This window comes from Sitophilus oryzae, unplaced genomic scaffold (genome assembly GCF_002938485.1).
Source record: "Sitophilus oryzae breed Bouriz unplaced genomic scaffold, Soryzae_2.0 scaffold_494_pilon_pilon, whole genome shotgun sequence".
NCBI lineage: Eukaryota > Metazoa > Arthropoda > Insecta > Coleoptera > Curculionidae > Sitophilus > Sitophilus oryzae.
In genome coordinates, this window is record NW_022147078.1 from 2,676,492 (window position 1) to 2,698,902 (window position 22,411).

Below are 22,411 nucleotides of genomic sequence, written 5' to 3' on the forward strand. Positions count from 1 at the left end.
GTATATTATCTAATAAAGTTGATTATATTAATTGTTTTTTCTTACTTATTGCTCTGACACAACTGAATTTTACAGGAAATATATACGAGAAATTGCGCCAAAATTAAATTCGTTTTGAGTGTTTTACTGGTTGCCTAACTCACAATTTTTTTAACTTAAACTTTGAAAAGCAAGATTTAAATTAGGATTAAAAGGATTTGAAGGTACGAAATAAATAAAACACACTTTAAAAATGGTTCAATAGTATATTAGATATCAAACAAACTCCTTCAACTGCACCACCTAGAGTCCAACCGGATTTTTGTAAAATTCAATATTATACCTTCATCGAAATGGATTAACATTTATAGCCCTTTATAATCGAAAAATTCCAAAAAAATAGTATTCGTCGAACAGTTGAATGGTTATGTTTTGAAAAATCTGGCGATTACAAGGAAAGAAGTGAGTGAACATGTTTTACTTTTTGTTGCATAATAAAACCCCGCTTTGGGGGTAGTTTTTTTTCTATTTCTAACGATAATAATAATAATATGGATGCCCTTTACCCACAGAGCCAATATACATTTAATATAATTCGAGAAAAACATCATTTTTCGTGATTTTTTCTCACTTTTTAAAAACATCTCGCAAAAAAATTCAATTTATATTTCTACTAGTAGTTAATTTATGCTGAAATATTTTCTAAATACATTTCGTTTATTTATTTATAAGCGTTAGATAAAAGGTTACTATTTTTTAATTAATTGCAATTAAATTATATTCAAGACCGCTACTATTTAATAAAGACTTTAATATAATTAATTAATAAAAAAACACAATTCATACATATCAGGGAGGGGGGCAAAATGTAACAGGGGAAAATATATTAAAATTTTTATGCTTGTTATTACAATATATACTGAGCGGTCTAAAAAAACAATTAAGCCTTTTATTGAAACAAGTAAAAAGCACAGTTTCTAACGATTATTACCAAGCGCGAAAAAAAAATTATATAAAAAAGAGAGGAATTATACAATAATTATAATAATATAGGAGTAAATAACAATAATATTGAGAAGCAATACTTTTTTTATGTTTTACCAACAATTACTAAGAACAATAATATTGTGTCCATTAAAAGGAGACGATGCTGCTAAATACTAGAACATTTGTTTATTTTTTATTATTATTTTGGCTAAATTTGAATAATTAAATTCTTCGGGCTACCTGACTGAACCAAACAAAGACTCTGTATAGTCTCGAATATCCCATTTCTGATATTTTTTCGGTTATGTTGACGTGTGATTCAATGACATTCATAGACATCTGTCAAAGTAACGAGTAACAAATATATTCACGACTATACAGCACTTTTTTTTGTAAGAATGCAGATTCGTACTGTGTAAAAAATGCCTTTTTGGTTCATTTTGTATTAAGGTACCAAGACAAAGAGAATATACATTATTTTGTATGCACATACTGTTTAGAAAAATCAGTTAATAGAGAGGAGATTCACTCATATTTCTTGATTTGTTTTTCCTTTTTTAAAACGTTAATAATTTGTTATATTATGTTTATGTATAATAGGTTATGTCTTATAAAGTGGCGCGCTTTTTTTTGTAAATATTGTCTCCCTATGAGCAACAGCGCAGTTTTGGGGGAATTCCCTAGAGTTTTATTTTCAGAGGGCGGTCGATAAATTTAAAGATTTTATATTATCTTTTCTCTATCGAAAAAAGTTTCATGTTTTTATGTTTCTTGTAAGATGCGTTGTTTTTTTAGAGATAATTTAACATAAATATTACGAACAATCAAAATAGACTTATCAAAGTGTTTAAAATGCCATTCTTTATTCTTCAAAGTGTATAAATTTGGTTGAAGTTAAAAATAATACACCTTGTGATAGTTGGAAAAAATAAAAAGATCAATTAGATGCATCTATTCTGATTCAATTCGTATTTTTATCGCGACCGGTTTTAAAAAAAACTTGAGAAATTTTATAGAAAATTATACGCCAAAAGATTCAGATATCCATAGAAATGTATAATGAACATATGATTGTAGTAAATATAGGAAAATATTAATCAAATATATGACAAACCCTATGTTCTAAATAACTTCATTTATATTATATCGTCATTTTTAGACGTGATATTTGAATGAACATAGGCAAAATATTATTGCATATTAAATCCTATATTCTCACTAAAAATGCACGTGTACAACAATTCCCATGTTCTCAATGAGAACAAAGGTATTATTATATCCTATGTTCTCATTATGAACACAGAATTTATATAACAATTCCTATGTTCTCAATGAAAATATAGGAGATATTGTATCCTATGTTCTCAGTGAAGAACTTAGAAATTATTGTATCCTGTGTTTTGAAATGAGAACACAGGAATAGCTGAATCCTAATGTTCTAAACAAAGAACAATGAACTTATTACATCCTATGTTCTCATTATGAACACAGAATTTGTATAACAATTCCTATGTTCTCAATGAGAATATAGGTGATATTATATCCTATGTTCTCAGTGAAGAACTTAGGAATTATTGTATCCTGTTTTGAAATGAGAACACAGGAATAGCTGGATCCTAATGTTCTCAACAAAGAACAATGAAATTATTACATCCTATGTTCTCAATGAAGAACATTAGGAATTGTTAAAACCTATGTTCTCAATGAGAACATAGGATATATAAATATATGTAGGCAAATCATTAAAACAGAAGGAACATAGGTACAATATTGTATCAGAAATCCTATGTTCACACATTTGGAACAAAAACCTATTTAAATTTGATGGCTAGGTATGCAAATCATTATAAAAAGTTCATTACCCAAGTTCAATTAATACAGATTAAAAAAAACAAGATTATAACCTTAAAATCTGAACCGGACGCGACAAGTTAAAGCGTAAAATTTCTGTTTTTTGTTCTTATATTTTCGGTTTATATATTTACGAAATGTACGGTCCAGGGAGATCATCTGAACAAAGAGTGTTTGCTTGTGTCTACGTCTATAACATATTATGCGAACCATAGCGATTCCGAACCAATCTCAAAACCGCTCCAATCCAAAAACACAGATCTAATATTATATAAATACCATAAATATGATCACAGTGGCTGCCCAATCGTCATAGTTGCGGACGATCTTACTTCATCGTTACTTCATCCTTATTTTTCTTCCTTATCAGTCGATATATAATTATAACAGTTTGTAACAAATATATAAAAATATACAATATGCTCTTTTTTTTCTCGAAAATGATCAGTCGTATATAAAGAGAGAGAGAAAGAGGTTGACCAATAATCTTTTACTCTTATTTCATTTTCTTTTTAATTCATTCCTTACGACGCTTTTTTTAATATCGTCCGACCCTGTATATGTGAGCAAAAACACCAAAAACATAGTCCTTTGATGCGCGATCACGATTTTCAGCGTCGTGGAAGGTAGTTGTCATCAGAAGGGGGATGAATGGGGAAAATAGAGGCCTTTTTTGGAATCATGTCCAAAAAGGGGACCTCAGGGGCGTACGAGGGGGTTGGGGGATGCACTTAGATCTCGACGGGTCCCGGAGGTGCGTCCCCTTGACCCTGGTGATCTTGTGAGCGTTTGCAGTCTTCTGTTTTTTCCGGGCTGGGGGAATCCCTGTTCGGTTCCGTCAGCACGTCACTGACTAGAACGTCTCTGTGAAGGAAAAAGAAACATCAACTTTTTTCTAGAATACAACATTATACAGGGTGGGGAGATTCCTCACGTAAAAATAAGATTTATTTTTCATTTCTACATAGGTCCGATTCTGCTTTGTTTTGTAGCTACAGGGCGTTAAAGTATTAGTAATTTCTCGATTTATTATAATTTTCTTCCAAGTACCTTTAGTTATTTGTAAGAAATTTTGAGGGTAAAAGTTACTATAATATTAAAAACTTTTGCAAGTTAATGATATTAAATAAAAAAATGCCAAGACTGTAACACCCTGTACTTCCCCTAAGAGATGCAAGACCTTGTCGTTGGTGGGGAAGCTCCTGGTCAGGTGCTGGGGGGAATCCCCTCTAGCACTTGGCTTGGTCTAAGAAGCATCTCACTCATCGACTTGTCCCTGACTGTAGTGTCGTGGCCAGGGAATTGCACCAAGACATATAACGATACCGGGCGGGGCTACGGACAGCCTCAACCTTGGGGCACCCCATTGTATTTTACCCCTTACTTCTACATGCGGGGCTCTGTAGAAGTGGACCGACTGTCCCTAGCGACTCATAGGAACACTATGAGATCTGATAATAATAGTAATAAAAACATCACCGGTGAAGCTGTGGGGGAACCCCCTAGCGACACTGGGAACAGTAACAATGAATGTTCCAAGGAGCCAAACCCAAAGAGAACTACAGGAGAGGTGGCTGACACTTGCGTGAGACCATCCTCCGCAAGTGGCATACAAGCTACCACCTCCTCCAAGGGGCGGGAGCCTACCTCCTACCTCTAAACCCAACAGGCGACACAAGCTACCGTTTCGTCTACCCGGCCTGGGTCGTAGCTCCTCGACTGTGAGGGACACGGGTCTCCGTAGGAAGTCCTGGGACTGTATGATGAGTTATAAGTCAAGAAAGGGGGACACAATAGATCTCTAAGGTCGCAGAGATTAACCTCCCTCCCACTTATTCTAATTCTATTCTAACACCCTGTAGCTACGAAACAAAGAAGAATCTGACTATGTTGATATGAAAAAGAAATCTTATTTTTACATGAGGAATCTCTTAGCGAGAAATGGCACATATTTTTTGAAACACCCTGTATAGTTACAATATTTATATTTATTATGACTAGAGTTATTGATATTATTGATGCACTTGTGCAATACCATAAAAAACATGTTTAGAAGAAAAAATGTAAGATAAAAACGTTAATAACTTTAGAAATGTGTGTAAGAAGCGAAGCTGTTAGATGTTTTGGCGTGATCAGAGCAAAGTGTTTTGACGATATTTTTTAAAGCATTTCTTTCTCTAAAATTACGTACCCAACTTCGGTTTTAACAGTTAAAGCGAGCCCCTTCGACTGCTTTTCCTTGTTAGGTTTGTTAGTGCTGCGCTTTTTGCCTGCCTACAAGAAACAGAAGCAGATATTAACACGGGAGAGAATGTGAGTCAAGACCCATCAAAATTTTCGTTTGTGTGCATTCCCCATTCCCAATATAAGATTTTAATCTAAAACTACAATAATTTAAAACATGCACCATAATTATATAACATAAACAAATATACTAAACAACTTAAATTTATATTAGTAAAACAACTAATAAGAAATAAGGAAAATTCACATTACTAAAAGATTTACCCTGTATATTATTTGTATAGTCTGTACCACAATCGTACAACGTTACGTCATCGTTTAGGTTTAAACAAAAAAGCAAGAAAAAATTTAGAATTAGTTAATCTTAAGTGAATTTCATAAATGATCGGTTTACTACACGTGTGTACAGGGTGTCCCACTAAGAATAGCTCTCGGCTGTATCTCGGAAAGTATTAACCGTAATAACTAAAGAGGCTATGGAAAATTGCTGGAAATTATTTTTTAAGTTTGTAGAACGACCGCTAGGGGGCGCAACTGCAACGAAAAATAAGAAAATGGAGTTTTTACACAATTTTGCCTAGATAAGGTGTACTATAAGTAACAGCTTCACAATCTTCAATAGATTTTGAATATTTTTTGTTAGAGCCATTTTCCCCTATCTGCCAAAATTGCGTTAGATCTGTTTTTATTTGAATATTAATAACTCTGGACTGGATGATCGGAATCCAACAAGCGAGGGCTCGTTTAAAAGAACGTTTCTTACTCCATATTGTACCATATAAACAATAATAATAAGCTTTTGTGCGTAGACGCTAGGGGGCGCTGTCTTACAATTTAACAAACATTGCGCGTTTTTTCAAAAAAATTAAATGCAATAGTATATGTAATTTTAGCTGATAGTAAAGAGTAGTAAAAGCTTAAAGTCAGCGAAAACCGCATCTTGATATCTTCTTTCAAACCGAAGATATTAGAAAAATTATAATAAATACCAAAAAATAAGCCCTTAATTATCTTACTTTTGCAACACGGCATCAGTAGCCCTCTTGATTATGCTCATTCTAACCTAAAAATAAGATAGAAACAGTTAGTTTATTTTAAAATCGACGATATACCAGAATATCATAATATCAGATGTATTAATATCTAATAATTAAGATATTAATAATAGTGAACAAGAAACGATGATTCAGTGAAGTCATGGTAGGCTTTGGAAAACAGTTGCTTTTGACCTAATAGTATAAACGTCAAATTGTTATTAGATCAACATTTTGATAGTCTTAGCAGCGTTTTTTATCTTTTGATTGCTTTTTCAAAATGCCAACAACTTCAACTGCTACAAATAATACAGGCATTTTGAAAAAGCATTTAAAAGATAAAAAACGCTGCTAAAACTATCAAAATGTTGATCTAATAAAATTTGACGTTTATACTATTACGCGAAAAGCAACTTTTTTCCAAAGCCTACCATGACTTCACTGAATCATCGTTTCTTGTTCACTATTATTAATATCTTAATTATTAGATATTAATACATCTGGTATTATGGTATTCTGGTATTTCGTTGATTTTAAAATAAACTAACTGTTTCTATCTTATTTTTTTGTTAGAATGGGCCTAATCAAGAGGGCTACTGATACTGTATTGTAAAAATAAGGTAATTAAGGGCTTATTTTTTGGTATTTATTATAATTTTGCTAATATCTTCGGTTTGAAAGAAGATATCAAGATGCGGTTTCGCTGACTTTTTAAGCTTTTACTACTCTTTACTATCAGCTAAAATTACATATACTATTGCATTTAATTTTTTTGAAAAAAAACGCGCAATGTTTGTTAAATTGTAAGACAGCGCCCCCTAGCGTCTACGTTCCTTATTATTATTATTATTATTATGGTATAATATAGAGTAAGAAACGCTCTTTTAAACGAGCCCTCGTTTGTTGGATTCTGATGATCCAGTCCGGAGTTATTGACATTTAAATAAAGACAGATCTAACCTTCCCCCACCACTTTATTTTAGCAGATATGGAAAAATGGTTCTAACAAAAAAAATCCAAAATTTGCTGAAGATTATGAAGCTATTATTTATAGTACCCATTATCTAGGCAAAATTCTGTAAAAAATCTATTTTCCTATTTTCCATAGCAGTTGCGCCACCTAGCGACCGTTTTACAAACTTGAAAATAATTTCCAGCAATTTCCCATGGCCCCTTTCGTTATAAATATTTTTTTCCGTAAGCACTACGGCTAATACTTTCCGAGATACAGCCGAGAGCTATTCTTAATGGGACACCCCGTATATTATAGTCACTTACTAGTGAAAAGTTATTCCATTCTTTCCCTCGATTTTTGACCGAGATCTACCGCACGCTACACAAATATTTTACAGTCTTTTTCGGTAAATCGCAATAGTGTCACTGTTAATTTTAAGTTCTAGCACAAAAAAATCCTTCTAGATTCACTACCTCTAAACAACTACCAGTTTTACAATAAATAATAAATAACATAAAATAAGCTCGGTAAAGAATTGTGTCAAATACCTACGTCTACCATGCATGGATACATCGACCTTGTTTTCACGTGAAAATTAAACAATATATGACGTAACGTTCCATGATAATTGTACAGACTTTATCTAAAATCTTACATCCCAAAAATACATAAAAAACAAAACTAAAAAAAGCCTCAACCTACCTGATGATTCTTCCTGTTGCCCACCGGAAAAGTAGGCTGTCCCGGCTTCTGCGGACCTCTCCCCCTCCCGTACCCTCCGCTACCCGGATTAAATCCCCTTCCCCTCGCCCTAGGCACCGTCATACCCGCGGGCAATATCTGATTCTGCCTGGCGTTGCCCTGGTAGCCATAATTAGCTCCCCAGGACCCCACGACCACTCCGGCCACCTGAAGTTGGCCTCCCCTCGAAGGGATCGGCCTGCCTCTCAGACCTGGCGCAGGCCGGCCGGATTGCAATTGCAACGCGGGCAAATAGTGATGAGGGGGAACGGTTCCGGGTCGAAACATCGGTCCTCCTGCGAATTGAGGCGGAGGGATTTTAGCAAACTTGGCTTCGAGGCCTTCGAGGATGGCTTTGCGCATGCGTTCGACTTTGACCACGCGGTCGATGTAGTTGTCGCACACTTCGAGGATGTTTTTGGCGTGCGAGGCGCGGGCCAGGGTGTAGTGGAAAAGTTTGCCGTCGAAGTAGAGCCAGGGACAGCACATGAGCCAGGGTAGGGGAGCGCCGCAAGCGTCGTTGGCTAGGATGGCCATGTCGACGCCCTTCATAAACAGAGCGGCCAGTTGGACGCCTCTGCTGGACACCGCATTCAGCTACAAAAGAATATAAGTTTTTTTTTTATGTTTTAGAGTTTTGAGTTATTCAGTTCATTTTTTGAAACAATAAAAATCATTCATTTAATTCAATGATATTTTTTTCATCAGGACAGATTTTTTTTTCAAACTTTACTTAGGTTCGTTTACTTTACAGAAAATGGAAGAAATAAAATCAGTAAAACTTCTTCAAGTCTATTTCTAATAAGCTTCAAGTCTTTTTATTAATCTGAATGACCTCCAGATCAATTTCAAACAGTTCTTGAACTTTTTTCGGCAAAAACAATTAAAATAAACCTTAGAGTATTAGATAACTAGACACGACTTCTTAGTGGTAATAATGTAACCAACATAAATAATTTTGCTTCATTTTAAGCCAATTTGTATTTTTTCCACAAAAGCGTTTAAAAAAAGACGGTTTAAAAGCAAATCTACTGATTTGTATTAATTTCAGTGACTTCAAAATCAATTTAAAGCAGTTTTTTGAATATCTTCACCAAAAACAATTTAAATTCACCTTAGACTATTAGAGAACTAGACAGATCTTAGCGGTAATAATGTAATCAACATAAATAATAATATTATGAAAGCCTTTAAAAAACATTTTGGACTATTTTTGAATATATTCAGCAAAAATAATTATAATTTAAATTCACCTTAGACTATTACACAGCTAGACACATGTTCTTATCGGTAATAATGTAACCAACATAAATAATAATATTATGCTACATTTTAAGTCAAGTTATTTGTATATTTTAATGAAAGCCTTTAAAAATATTTTAAACCATTTAAAAACAAATCTAGTCTTTTTATTAACCTAAATGACCTCCAGATCAATTTCAAGCAGTTCTTGAACATTATCGGCAAAAACAATTAAAATAAACCTTAGAGTATTAGATAACTAGACACGTTTTCATAGCGGTAATAATGTAACCAACATAAATAGTAATTTTGCTTCAATTTAAGTCAATTTCTTTGCATTTTTCCACAAGTGTTTAAAGCAAATCTACTGATTTTTATTCACTTCAGTGACTTCAAAATCAATTTAAAGCAGTTTTTTGAATATCTTCAGCAAAAACAATTTAAATTCACCTTAGACTATTAGAGAACTAGACAGATCTTAGCGGTAATAATGTAATCAACATAAATAATAATATTATGAAAGCCTTTAAAAAACATTTTGGACTATTTTTGAATATATTCAGCAAAAATAATTATAATTTAAATTCACCTTAGACTATTACACAGCTAGACACATGTATTAGCGGTAATAATGTAACCAACATAAATAATAATATTATGCTACATTTTAAGTCAAGTTATTTGTATATTTTAATGAAAGCCTTTAAAAATATTTTAAACCATTTAAAAACAAATCTAGTCTTTTTATTAACCTGAATGACCTCCAGATCAATTTCAAGCAGTTCTTGAACATTATCGGCAAAAACAATTAAAATAAACCTTAGAGTATTAGATAACGAGACACGTTTTCATAGCGGTAATAATTTAACCAACATAAATAGTAATTTTGCTTCAATTTAAGTCAATTTCTTTGCATTTTTCCACTTAAATCTACTGATTTTTATTCATTTCAGTGACTTCAAAATCAATTTAATGCAGTTCTTGAATATCTTCAGCGAAAATAATTTAAATTCACCTTAGACTATTAGATAACTAGACGCATCTTCTTGGCGGTAATAATGTAACCAACATAAATAATAGTTTTGCTTCATATTAAGTCAAACTATTTGTATTTTTTAATGAAAGCCTTTAAAAACGTTAAAAATCAACTTCAAGCAGTTTTTGAACATTATTAGCCAGAACAATTAAAGTACACCTTAGACTAGTAAATAACTAGACACGGTCTTTTTAGCAGTAAAAATGTAACCAACATAAATGATTTTAGTTAACTTTAAGTCAATGTTTTGTTATTTTTTATCAGAAGTATTTAAAAAATTTCCTAGACTAGTTAAAAACAAATATCCTGTCTTTTTTACGAATTTGAATGACTTCAAAATCAATTTCGAACAGTTTTTTGATTATTTTCAGCAAAAACAACTAAAATACACCTTAGACCATTATATAACTAGACACGGACTTCTTAGCGGTAATAATGTAACCAACATAAACAATAACTAAAGAGAACTTAAATTTACTCACTCAGAAAACGTGACGTCACAACTTAAACTGTCCACTGATACAAAAAATAAATTACTAGACATGCGCTTACCGTCAATTCTTGCAAATGCTGCACGTTCATCAAGTTCGGGTTAAAAGCCTGACACAAGAACGCATCCAACTCATTCCTCCTCATAATCGGCTTGTCCTGAGACATAATATACCTAAAACCAATCCCCAAAGGCTCATAACCACACTTATACAGGTTAAAAACTCAATTTTTTCTACCTCAAAACGCACGCCATGATGAGCATATGCTGCGGGACATAGGCGGTGTTCAGAATGAGGGGTGTGTCCGAGCTGAGACAGGACAGGAAGGCCCTCATGCGCCTGCGCTTATCATCTAGGGCGGGACCGAACCAGAGACGCTGTAGGGTCGGTACTGCCCACGGTAAAGGTTCAGCTTTAACTTCCTCTGGACGCTGGAAAGGATTGGAACGACTGTAGACCCATTCTTTGACTATGACGTCTGGATGGGGTGCATCTTCGGCTACGTCACCATTTTCTAGTAAAAAAAATATAAGTTAAGGCTTATATACATATAAAAGCAAAATACTTATAATTTCTTTTTTAATATTTCCCTTAAATATGTGTATAAAAATCTTACACAAACCTTTCTTTTTCAAGTGAACGTATCTTAGATGGTGCAAATTGAACAAAACCGCATAAACTCTCTGTCTAAGGGTTAGGTACACGTCATAGATTGGTGGGAACTCCCTGTTGCCCTCGTCCTCCATCAGGCAGGGCAATCGCACCTCCTGGGTGCTCAGCACGTGCAGGATTGTGGGCGCCATCAGACCCTTTTGGTGGCGTAGCGAGGCAGTGCGTAGAACATCGGGAGAGACGGTGGGAGTAACTATATTGACGCTAGCTAAGTGTTAAAATACAATTTTGTATATAAATTATAAGGTTTTGTACTTTCAAAATAGATAAAACACTATAAAATAAGTCTTTAAATTAATTTGAATTACTTTAAATCGATTTGAAGTAGTTTTTTGAACTTTTTCAGAGAAAATATCTAAATAAACTTAGATCATTAGATCACTAGACACGGTTTCTTAGTGGTAATAATGTAACCAACATAAATAATGATTTTTCTTCCCTAAAGTCCATTTTTTTAACGAAAGCAACTTCCTAGACTATTTAAAACAAATCTACTGTCGTTTTATTAATCTGAATTACTTAAAACCGAAATTCCAAGTAATTTTTGAAATTTCTCAGCAAAAACAATTGAAATACACCTTAGATTATTAGACCGCTAGACACGTCCTCTTAATGGTAATAATGTAATCAACATTAACAATGATTTTTTTCCACAAAAGCGTTTAAAAAAACTTCTTAAGACTATTTAAAAACAAATCTACTATAATTTTATTAAATTCGGTGACTTTAAAATCAATTTAAAGCAGTTTTTGAATATCTTCAGCGAAAACAATTAAAATACACCTTAGACTATGAGATAACTAGACACTTTTTCTTAGCGGTATACAAAATAAATTATTTTGCTTTAAGTTCAAGTCAATTACTTTAAACTTTTCTTGTAACAAAGATATTTAGACACTTCTAGAACTATGAACCCTTCCTGGACACAAACGGTACATTGTGAGACAGGAAATTGTAGAGAGAAACAAGCCCTATAACATAGGATACAACATTTTAATGAACAGTGCTTTGCATGAAATTAATAAAATGAAAAATATACGAAATAAAATAAATGTACTGATTTCTTTCGAAAATCGACAACTATGAAAATATGAACCCTTCCTGGACACAAACGGTACACGGCATACAAAATAAATGATTTTGCTTTAAGTTCAAGTCAATTACTTTAAACTTTTCTTGTAACAAAGATATTTAGACACTTCTAGAACTATGAACCCTTCCTGGACACAAACGATACATTGTGAGACAGGAAATTGTAGAGAGAAACAAGCCCTATAACATAGGATACAACATTTTAATGAACAGTGCTTTGCATGAAATTAATAAAATGAAAAATATACGAAATAAAATAAATGTACTGATTTCTTTCGAAAATCGACAACTATGAAAATATGAACCCTTCCTGGACACAAACGGTACACGGTATACAAAATAAATGATTTTGCTTTAAGTTCAAGTCAATTACTTTAAACTTTTCTTGTAACAAAGATATTTAGACACTTCTAGAACTATTTAAAAATAAAAAATATGCTGTCTTTATTTATAGCCTTAGACCATCTAACAAATAGAGAAGTTTTTTCAGCTGAAGTAATGTAACCAACATAACACTTCCTGTTTAAAATTTCTGTTTTTTTTTTAAACTACATAACAAGGCACAAATTACAAAACATATTAGACCATTTCAAGCAACTAGACCCGCATTTTTCGCTCAATACTTACGACTTTTTGTGGTATGTTCGGATGTTGTCGATTTGGCCGACTTGACCGCAGCACCAGCCAGCTGAGCGTTGGTCTTGGGGGCCGCGGAGGCGACGCTCGAGGACGTGGTAGAAGAGGACCCGCCCCCATTCGAGACGCCGTTAAATCTGGACGTGTCCGTTGGCGATTCATCTAAAATAGAGGCCACCAAGGTTTCTTCTTGTAAACAAAAGCAAAGACACAAAGTCACATTGTGGTACTGACACTGTATCGCAACTGGTGTTAGTAGAGATTATAATAGTCCAATTAGATAGTCTAACGTAGATGTTAGTAAGTTTTGTCGAATAGAAACACTAAAGAAGGAGTATATCAAAAAATTGGTCAAGTTCCGTACCATTCATTATCTATACAACGTTGGATACTATATTATTATAAACTTTTTTTGCCGATTAAGCTGAAATTTTGAATGCGCGTATAAGTAATTTAAAAAAAATGAAGAAACACATTACTAAAAATTGTATGAATCAATAATAAATATGAAAAAAGTAAAAATAAATGTGTAAAAATATGTAAAAATTAAAAAAAACGATTAAAAAAATGACGCCTTGACTAGGATTCGAACCTGCCTTACTACCTACGGCTCCAACGTCATAGCAGCGTAAAGTCGTAACGCTTTAACCACGCTGCCACCGAGGACTTGAAAGATTCTATGTAAAATTCTTACTTAAAAGTTTATAAATAACTTATAAATGTTATTTATAAACATTTATTTAATTCTGTTTTTAGTATTTGTTCTTATAGCGGCAACATAGATACATCATCTGTGAAAATTTCAACTGTCTAGCTATAAGATTAAGATATAGTCTTATAGTCTGTGAAACGAATAACTTTGAATTTGACAGTTCCCACGGGCTTTTCTAGTGTTAATTTTATTAGGTTAGCAACTTGCGACCATGCTGAACTTGCGACAATGCCGTCTCTAATAGAACAGCCTCGGAGCGAGATTTATGACGTCACGCTAACATAATTGTTCCTTATATTTGACTATGGCTGAAATCGTACTCCATAGTCAATGTAGATAGTTTTAGTGTTAAGAATAATAATTTTAAAAAAATATGTGGTCATCTTTTGACAAGTTTATATTAGTTTATTAATTGCAATAAACATTATGTGGTTTGGTTTGGTGTGAATATTTTATATGCAATTTTTTGGATTATATTCGACACTATATTTTTATATGACACAACACTGATGAAGGCTATAATGTTAGCCGAAAATTTTTTTTAAACCAAAAAAATAATGAAAAACCTAATAAAAACTTAATCAGCGTTTTTCGCGAACCTATATCCCAAGAAAATCAAAAATTTTAGAATAATTTTACATTATAAAATGACAACGATCTTTATTTCACAGCCATCGCTGACGCATTTTTTTCTATGATATTGTATTATTTGCAAATATAATTTTTAATGATACTTGCAAAATATATGTACATATAAATTTTGTGAATGCAAATAATAATACATCACTATTAGTATATATTGAATGTTTTTTGTTAAATTAGATCGATTTTCAAGCCCCAAAATTTAAAATATATTTTACATTTACACATTATCTTATGTACCTATTCATTATATGTATATTGTAAAACATTTGCTGCATTTGTATGGTTCATAGTTTATTTGCCAAAGTATTTATTACTATAAATAGGTATATATTATATTTATTAACTGTATATTATGTATATTTCATGTAAACTATATCATTTTTAAAATACAAACCTAAAAATACGAGGAATAATTATGTTTTCCATGTATTCTACAACATATTTATTAATCCGTATCTAATTAGCGTGACGTCATAAATCTCGCTCCGAGGCTGTTCTATTACAGACGGCATTGGTCTGATATTTAGAAATGTCAAAAGCTGATGACATTTTACTTTTGACAATTATGCCATTTCGTGTTGATTTTTGCAAGAAGAGGAAGAACTGTCACTTGTTTTATTATTTTCCTTTTCTATTTCACGTAAGTAAAAAGAGTTACCTATCTGATTCGTTCAGGCACTCAATTTAAAGAATACTTAAAGAATATCAGTAACTTTTTTGATAGAGGGATTTTATATTTGCCATGTTGGTAAAAAATAACGGTCAAAATCCAAAGTTATTCATTTTATAGACTATAGTAATAGGATTCCCGTTTTTACCCTTTGGATACGGAACCCTAAAAATGAGTTTCAACGTGGTTACTATGACGTCTCTTTTGTCATGACTCTTCCCTTAATATTTTTATTCAATAAATTGAACGAATAAAATCACGAAAGTGAACGCCTTTTTTCAAAACCTTTTTAAAAAATTTTATAATAAAAAATATATTAATGGTATTTTTGGTCTTTGATTTTCCTGTTAAACACAACATACATTATAAAATAAACAAGTCACAATAGCAACTCTACAGGGTGTTAACAAATTATGACTAATAGAAAATTTTACCTATAATAGTAAAACAAACATAATAAATGGAAAATATGTTTTTTACAGTATAGTTCACCCAGCCAAAGAATATCTGACACTGACAGTTGTTCTCTTGTCAAAATTTATATCAAAAACTTTTTGTTTTTCTGTCATTTTTTGGACGCTGTCTGTCGAAATAATATATTTTCCCGCCAGAGAAACTATACATGGATTCAGCTGTAATATTTTGCTCATTTTATGTGTGTTAGTATAAAAATAAATAAAATAATAAATAATTTATATTTTTACCTGCAGATTTCAATAAACTATCCATCTCCGCAAACTCCGATGAAAGAACGCTATTGGACGTCAGTAAGTGGTAATTTTGAAGAGTTTCACGCTATAAAAAAAACAACACATAAAAATATAAACAAAACTACACCCCTTGTGCCGTTTAATAAAAAAAGCGTCGCAGTAGCCTTTGAAAATAAAAAAAAACATGGCTACCATGACACCGTTTTTTTTTTCAAACGACCACAAAAAATTGACCAACACGCACCTGTTGTTCTGACGTTTCCGAAGCAAATCCGGACTCGTCCAACTCGGGTTCTTCCTTTGGGGAATTCGGTTCTTTTTGTGAGGCCTGCTTCTGTCTAGGTTTGACTTAAATAATAATAAAAAAAATTATACACTTAAAAATATAAAAAAATATTTATTATTCTATTTTCGTTGGATTGAAGAAAAAAAATAAGTACCTGGAGCGCAGTACTTCAAAAATCCGCTCGCCGTGCCATTCAGGTAGTACTGAACCGACTGTCTAAATCTGGACGCCCGTTTATCTTCCAGAGAACCAAAAACCGCGATAACTAGGGCGTCCATGTTGGAGGGGGCTGGGAGACCTCTCACAAAGTCGGCCAAAGTTTTTAGATTATCTGACGCACCCTGTATAGAAAAATGTAAAAATATGTGTGGTAAATTAGAGCATTAGAATTTTAGAATTTAGAATGAGTGGGAGGGGGGTTAATCACTTCGACCTTACAGATCTATTGTGTCCCCCTTTCTTGAATCATAACTCATCATACAGTCCCAGGGCTTTGACAAAAGCCAGTATCTGGGACGGTTTTATAGAGGGTAGTTCTCCATCTCCAATATCAGTCGTACCAAAGTTCATGGCACGAATGGTTGTCGTCTCGGCGCACTCAGTGATGAGGTGTACTGGTGTTTCACCATCTTCCCCACAGAATCTGCATTCGCCGTTTCTTCTTAGTTTCAATCTACTGAGATGTTCATTGAGGAGACAGTGTCCTGTTAAAAACCCCGTGACAATCCGAAGATTGTTCTTACTCAGACCCAGGAAGATCTGTGATTTTTCTTGATCATAAGCCCTCAGAAACTTCTTCGAGTGTCTTAGACCATTGGAAAATTTCCATTCCAGGTTGCGGATGGAATCTTCCAAGTTCTTGAGTTCCGCCTTGAGTTGGTTACCACTTGGAAAGCAGAACGGTTCTGGTTCAGTTAGTGGAGTGTTCGCTGCTTTCCTAGCTAGATTATTTGCTTTTTCATTGCCTTCTATCCCTTGGTGAGCAGGCACCCAGTGTAGGAGGACTTTGTTTTCTTTGCCTAATTTATTCAGCTTCTCTATGCATTCTTTGACCAATTTCGAATTGATTGATACTGAGTTGATCGCCTTTAACGCTGCTTGACTATCGATAAGATGGCTATTTCTTGTTTCCGATAGTTCCTATCTAAGATAAGTTGTACGCATCTCTCGATAGCGTAGATTTCTGCCTGTAGGATACTAGGGTAAGTGCCCATTGGTTCGGAGTAATTAGCTCTCGGCCCAAACATTCCGATCCCTGTTCCCGTATTGGTTTTGGAAGCATCAGTATACCAAGTTATGGTATGCTCTTTTAACTGCTGGGCAAGCGTTTCGCTCTTCCAATTCTTCTTCTTGCTCAATACTACATTGACATGTTTGTCAAAGTTGTACGTTCTTGGCTTTTAAGAATGGCTTAAATTAGAGCATAGAAAAAATCAAAAATAACTTGAACAACATGTTTTGTCATGCTTCAATATTTTTCGCTGTACTTAAACTGCCGTTAAACGGTAGCCTACTGAAATGCCGTTAATAGATATGACGTCGTTGATGCGACGCACCTGACGGCTTTTTAATGCTTTCGTTAAAATGCCGTCGAACGGTCGCGTACTAAAATGCCGTTAATCAATTTGTGTTCCGTTTTCCGTTGCCCTTTTTGGTTAATTATTTTTCATGACTGAAATTAGCATGCTGAAAATTGGGGATAGGTTCAGCTCATTCGCTGACGCAAAGAAAGCGATTGAGGAACTTGGTGAAAATACGTACAGTACGTCTGTCCGTTCTGTAGCTACGGGGTATCCGTGAGAGGGGAAACGATATTCTCTCGATGTTTTCCGTAAAAAAATAGACGACGCGTCCCATCAATAAAAATTCAAGAAATTTGCAAGTAGCCAATAAAATGAGTGGGCGGAGCGATTTGCGGTGACGCACTCGTCAAATCGACGTATAAAATATATTGCTGTTTGTTTAAATGTTTTTTGTCCGCATTCCTTTCATGGACACAGATCCAGCAGATGTACTGTACACAACATTTTGGAAACGAGATGCCCGTATGATTGCAAGCAGTAAAATTGTGAGACCAGTAGAAAGCTATTTGATTTATTATCAACTTCTATATGCATGTAATCACGGTGGAAAGAAGTTTAAGGGCGGTGGGAAAAAAATTCGACAGTCTTGGACATTTAAAGAAGATTGCCCAGTACATGTAAGACTCAAAGCGAAATATGGTAAACTAAAATATTCTATTATCGTCTTATTAGTCCCAATAACTACTCTGTTTTCAGGTGCCAATGTAGCTGTTTTGCGAGACGAAGACAATAATTTGAAAAACAAACTTTGATTTTAAAATACAAACCAAAAATACGAGGAATAGTTATGTTTTCCATGTATTCTACAACATATTTATTAATCCGTAGTATCTAACCACCGTGACGTCATAAATCTCGCTCCGTGGCTGTTCTATTAGAGACGGCATTGGTCTGATATTTAGAAATGTCAAAAGCTGATGACATTTTACTTGTCACGAGAGGAAGAACTGTCACTGGTTTTATTATTTTCCTTTTCTATTTCACGAAAATAAAAAGAGTAACCTATCTGATTCGTTCAGGCACTCAATTTAAATAATAGCAGTAACTTTTTTGACAGAGGGATTTTATATTTGCCGTGTTGGTAAGAAATAACGGTCAAAATTCAAAGTTATACATTTTATAGACTATAGCAGACCTTGCAGTCGAACATTGTTCTTTTTAGAACCCCTTTTAGTGCAAAGTATACAAGATACCTTCATAGACGTTGCGAAAAACTCATCCCAACCTTATTATAATATTTTGAACGGAAAAGTGGTAGTAATGGCCCTTTACGTCCCTTAAGTGCTGTTTGGTTTGGTTTTCCATGTATTCTACAACATATTTATTAATCCGTAGTATCTAACTACCGTGACGTCATAAATCTCGCTCCGAGGCTGTTCTATTACAGACGGCATTGGTCTGATATTTAGAAATGTCAAAAGCTGATGACATTTTACTTTTGACAATTATGACATTTCGTGTTGATTTTTGGAAGAAGAGGAAGAACTGTCACTGGTTTTATTATTTTCCTTTTCTATTTCACGAAAGTAAAAAGAGTTACCTATCTGATTCGTTCAGGCACTCAATTTAACGAATAGCAGTAACTTTTTTGATAGAGGGATTTTATATTTGCCGTGTTGGTAAGAAATAACGGTCAAAATTCAAAGTTATTCATTTTATAGACTATAGCAGACCTTGCAGTCAAACATTGTTCTTTTTAGAACCCCTTTTAGTGCAAAGTATACAAGATACCTCCATAGACGTTGCAAAAAACTCATCCCAACCTTATTATAATATTTTGAACGGAAAAGTGGTAGTAATGGCCCTTTACGTCCCTTAAGTGCTGTTAAAAAGGTGAGTTTTGTCGATGTAAATAATAACGATATTTACAATTAATTTATTTTTGTTTTAATAGCCAAACCGCCACCAAACAGCAAAACTTTATTAACTTAAACCTAAAAATATCCAATAAAACAAAAAAAGCAGGTACTTACATTTTCATCTCTTTCCCTCTTAACCAGATCAATCTTCTTATAAAAATCTTGAAGCTCACTCTCTGGCAGCAAAAAATTACCCAACAAAGCAGCCATTATGCAAATTTGTTCCTGTGTAACGTTTATAGACTTTGTCAACACACTCAACATGTATTCCTTCGTTTCTATTGAACTCTGCAAGAAATTAACCCCATTTTTAAGTATTTGTTTATTCAAAAACCTTAATTGTTACTCACTTTGTATGTTAACTTTAGATTCTGCGATGAAAAATATCTTGGAGGGTCAAAAGCCGCATATTCTGCATCATCGGCTAATAAACCATGGAAACCGTACTCGCGGCAGTAAGCTATAACTTCCTGATGATGATCATCCATGGTACACATCTTAATAAACAAAAAGAATGATACAAATACAAAATTTCCTATTAATAACTCCAAAACGTACCACAGTTATGCCTAAATGCCTCAGAGCCATTCTTAGGGCTGCTCTCAAATAAATTGGAGGTGTCCACCATACTTTTGGAGGTGGTGTAGCCTTAGTATTTATATGTTTCAACACCATACCAACTTTCTGTCTTATATTAGCTTGTTCAACCTTCCATTCCTCCATACGACACTGTTCTATGGTTCCGTTAAAAACAACAGCTATTTCTATGTTACCACGGTCTAGAGCACCACATAACAATGACAAGAACTGAACCATACGGTTCCATTGCCCTCCGCAAGCCCAATCTAAAACCATATCTCGTTTATATAAGCTTTAAAACGTAAATTAAATGTCTTACCCGAAAAGTATCCACCGTACAATCTATCCAAACAATTCTCAGCATCGACAATGAGTTTTAACTTGTTTCCTCCCAAGGGTCTGATCTTTCTGTTGGTGTTGTGGGGTTGCTGCCTTTGACTCACGTTTTTAGCGATTTTTAGGAGATCCACCGAGACAGAACCGCCCTTCAAAAGGGGGCTGGCTAGAAAAGTCTGCAGATCTTGCACTCCCATTGTTGATTCGGTTTTAGTACTTCACAAGATTCAACTGGACATATTTTCCTACAGGTTGAAGAATCGGGTCGATAAAAAATCAGGTTACTTGGGCAGAAAAAACGAAGAAACATTTTTTATTGGCATTTTGCGCTTTCTATAATGGCGGTGCTTTGTGATTGTAATCAAAGGAGTGTATTTAAAAAGTAACTGAGCAAAAAATAATACACTTACAGCTTACAGAGCGTCCCCGACCGTTTTTTCCGAATTATACGGCATATTTTCCTTGTTTTTCGTGAATCTACGTGCCGTCACATCTAACCAGACGCCTTCAAGAATCCATGTTTGGCAAAGTACCGGTTGGAAATAATAAGACGCTTTTCTCGATGTTTCGCTTAATCTGGCTGAAATTTTCAACAACACGGGCCGTCCGCACAAAACCGATCCTTAATTCTATAAATTAAACTTAATAATTCAACAAAAATAACTAGTATTTAGGTGCAAAAATCCATAAATACATCCTCTACAAGACAAGAAGCCAATGTTTTCCGGAAACAGTAGTCATTTGTGGCGCATGACAACCGGACGCTTTCAAAAACGTCAAAGTGCCATTTCAAATTTTCCGGCGGGAAATTCAAACTGGAAATTGTGCTAGGTAATGAGGAGGGTTTTATTTGCTTTATTTTTCATTTTAGATGAGTGTAAATATTGGAAAATTGATTTACACACAATGGGATAGTCGCCGTATCTAATTATACGAGAACTTAGCAGGGATAGTTTTGTTAATTTAATTAAAAATTACCTTGTTGTCATATTTCTAAAAAAATTTCGTTAAAATTGGAAATAAATCGGAAATATCGGAATAGAAAGGTAACTGAGTGATATTATTATATTAAAACTAATTGACGGATGATTCTGTCAGCGATCTAGAACTATAATGATTTATTTTAACTAATTATAAGATGATATTACGCAACATACGTGTATGGTTATTGAACTAATGGCTGCGCGCACGTGTATTTGAAATCATATCAGATCAGTCGGTGTAAAAAGGTGTAAATCAAGGTGTCAGTTTACCTCACAGGTCTACCTTTATCCGTAAATCCATCAAGGTAAGAACTTGATTTGTGATAATATATTATCAGGTTTTTTGAACTAACCTCTGATTGTGCTTAATAAATCTTTTTTATTTTCTTAAAATTTCATCAGAAAAAAATGCCAATTTTTTTGAAATAGGTATATTTGTTTTTTAAATATAGTTACTAAATAGTTTTGGTAGTTTTTTTATTTTTAATTAAAAAAAGCCACCCCCAATTTTTATAACAAAAATATATTTTTATTTCTTGTGGGTCACTGTCATTAAAGCAAAATACTTTAACGTAAATTTATCAGATAATGATTTTATATATATTTTTAATGAGATACGTAAACAATTTTGTTTAAACTGGTTTGATTTGGTATTTGCAAAAATTAAGAGATAAAAATAATGAATTAAAATCTGGGAAAGAGGAATTTGTAATCAATGAATAGAGAGCACTGATATTTTAATTTGAATTAAATAACGCTATCGGTATATTGTCGTTTTGTGTAAATTAGGGTGTTATTGACCGGTAGAAAGCTTAGACTATGTACTAAATAGACACGATATTTTGTCAATACGTTTGAAGCCAAGATATATATTTTTCAGCGTCACTTTGGGACAAAAAAGAAGATAGAATTTGTAGAAAATGCACACAGGGTTATTGTAGAAGACTTTTAATAAAAAGAGAACTAAAAAATTACAGTATCTTCGCTATTTTTGACCTATATTTTACCCCTAATGCTACGCTCATGTATCGTAGTTCTTAAAATATTTAGGGGCATTAAGTTATTGCCAATTTTAATAGCTAGGGAAA

General features: G+C 33.6%; 1 protein-coding gene across 4 annotated transcripts; it reads right to left on the reverse strand.

Moving 5' to 3' along the window:
- Positions 1-230: 230 nt before the first annotated feature.
- LOC115886589 (constitutive coactivator of PPAR-gamma-like protein 1 homolog) lies at positions 231-21,096 on the reverse strand. 4 transcript variants are annotated; one of them, XM_030905825.1, is made up of 15 exons: positions 20,751-21,096; positions 20,324-20,585; positions 19,984-20,270; positions 19,776-19,922; positions 19,540-19,713; positions 16,138-16,324; positions 15,942-16,045; positions 15,692-15,782; positions 12,952-13,122; positions 11,183-11,440; positions 10,798-11,074; positions 10,622-10,733; positions 7,753-8,388; positions 5,009-5,091; positions 231-3,681 (listed from the first exon to the last, which is right to left on the reverse strand). In XM_030905825.1, the coding sequence occupies exons 2-15, from the start codon at positions 20,535-20,537 to the stop codon at positions 3,549-3,551; spliced, it is 2,874 nt and encodes a 957-aa protein (XP_030761685.1). In that variant the 5' UTR covers positions 20,538-20,585; positions 20,751-21,096; the 3' UTR covers positions 231-3,548. The 4 variants fall into 4 exon arrangements, with proteins under 4 accessions (XP_030761685.1, XP_030761684.1, XP_030761683.1 ...); XM_030905824.1 differs by having other exon boundaries at positions 12,952-13,146; XM_030905823.1 differs by having other exon boundaries at positions 12,952-13,149.
- Positions 21,097-22,411: the final 1,315 nt, after the last annotated feature.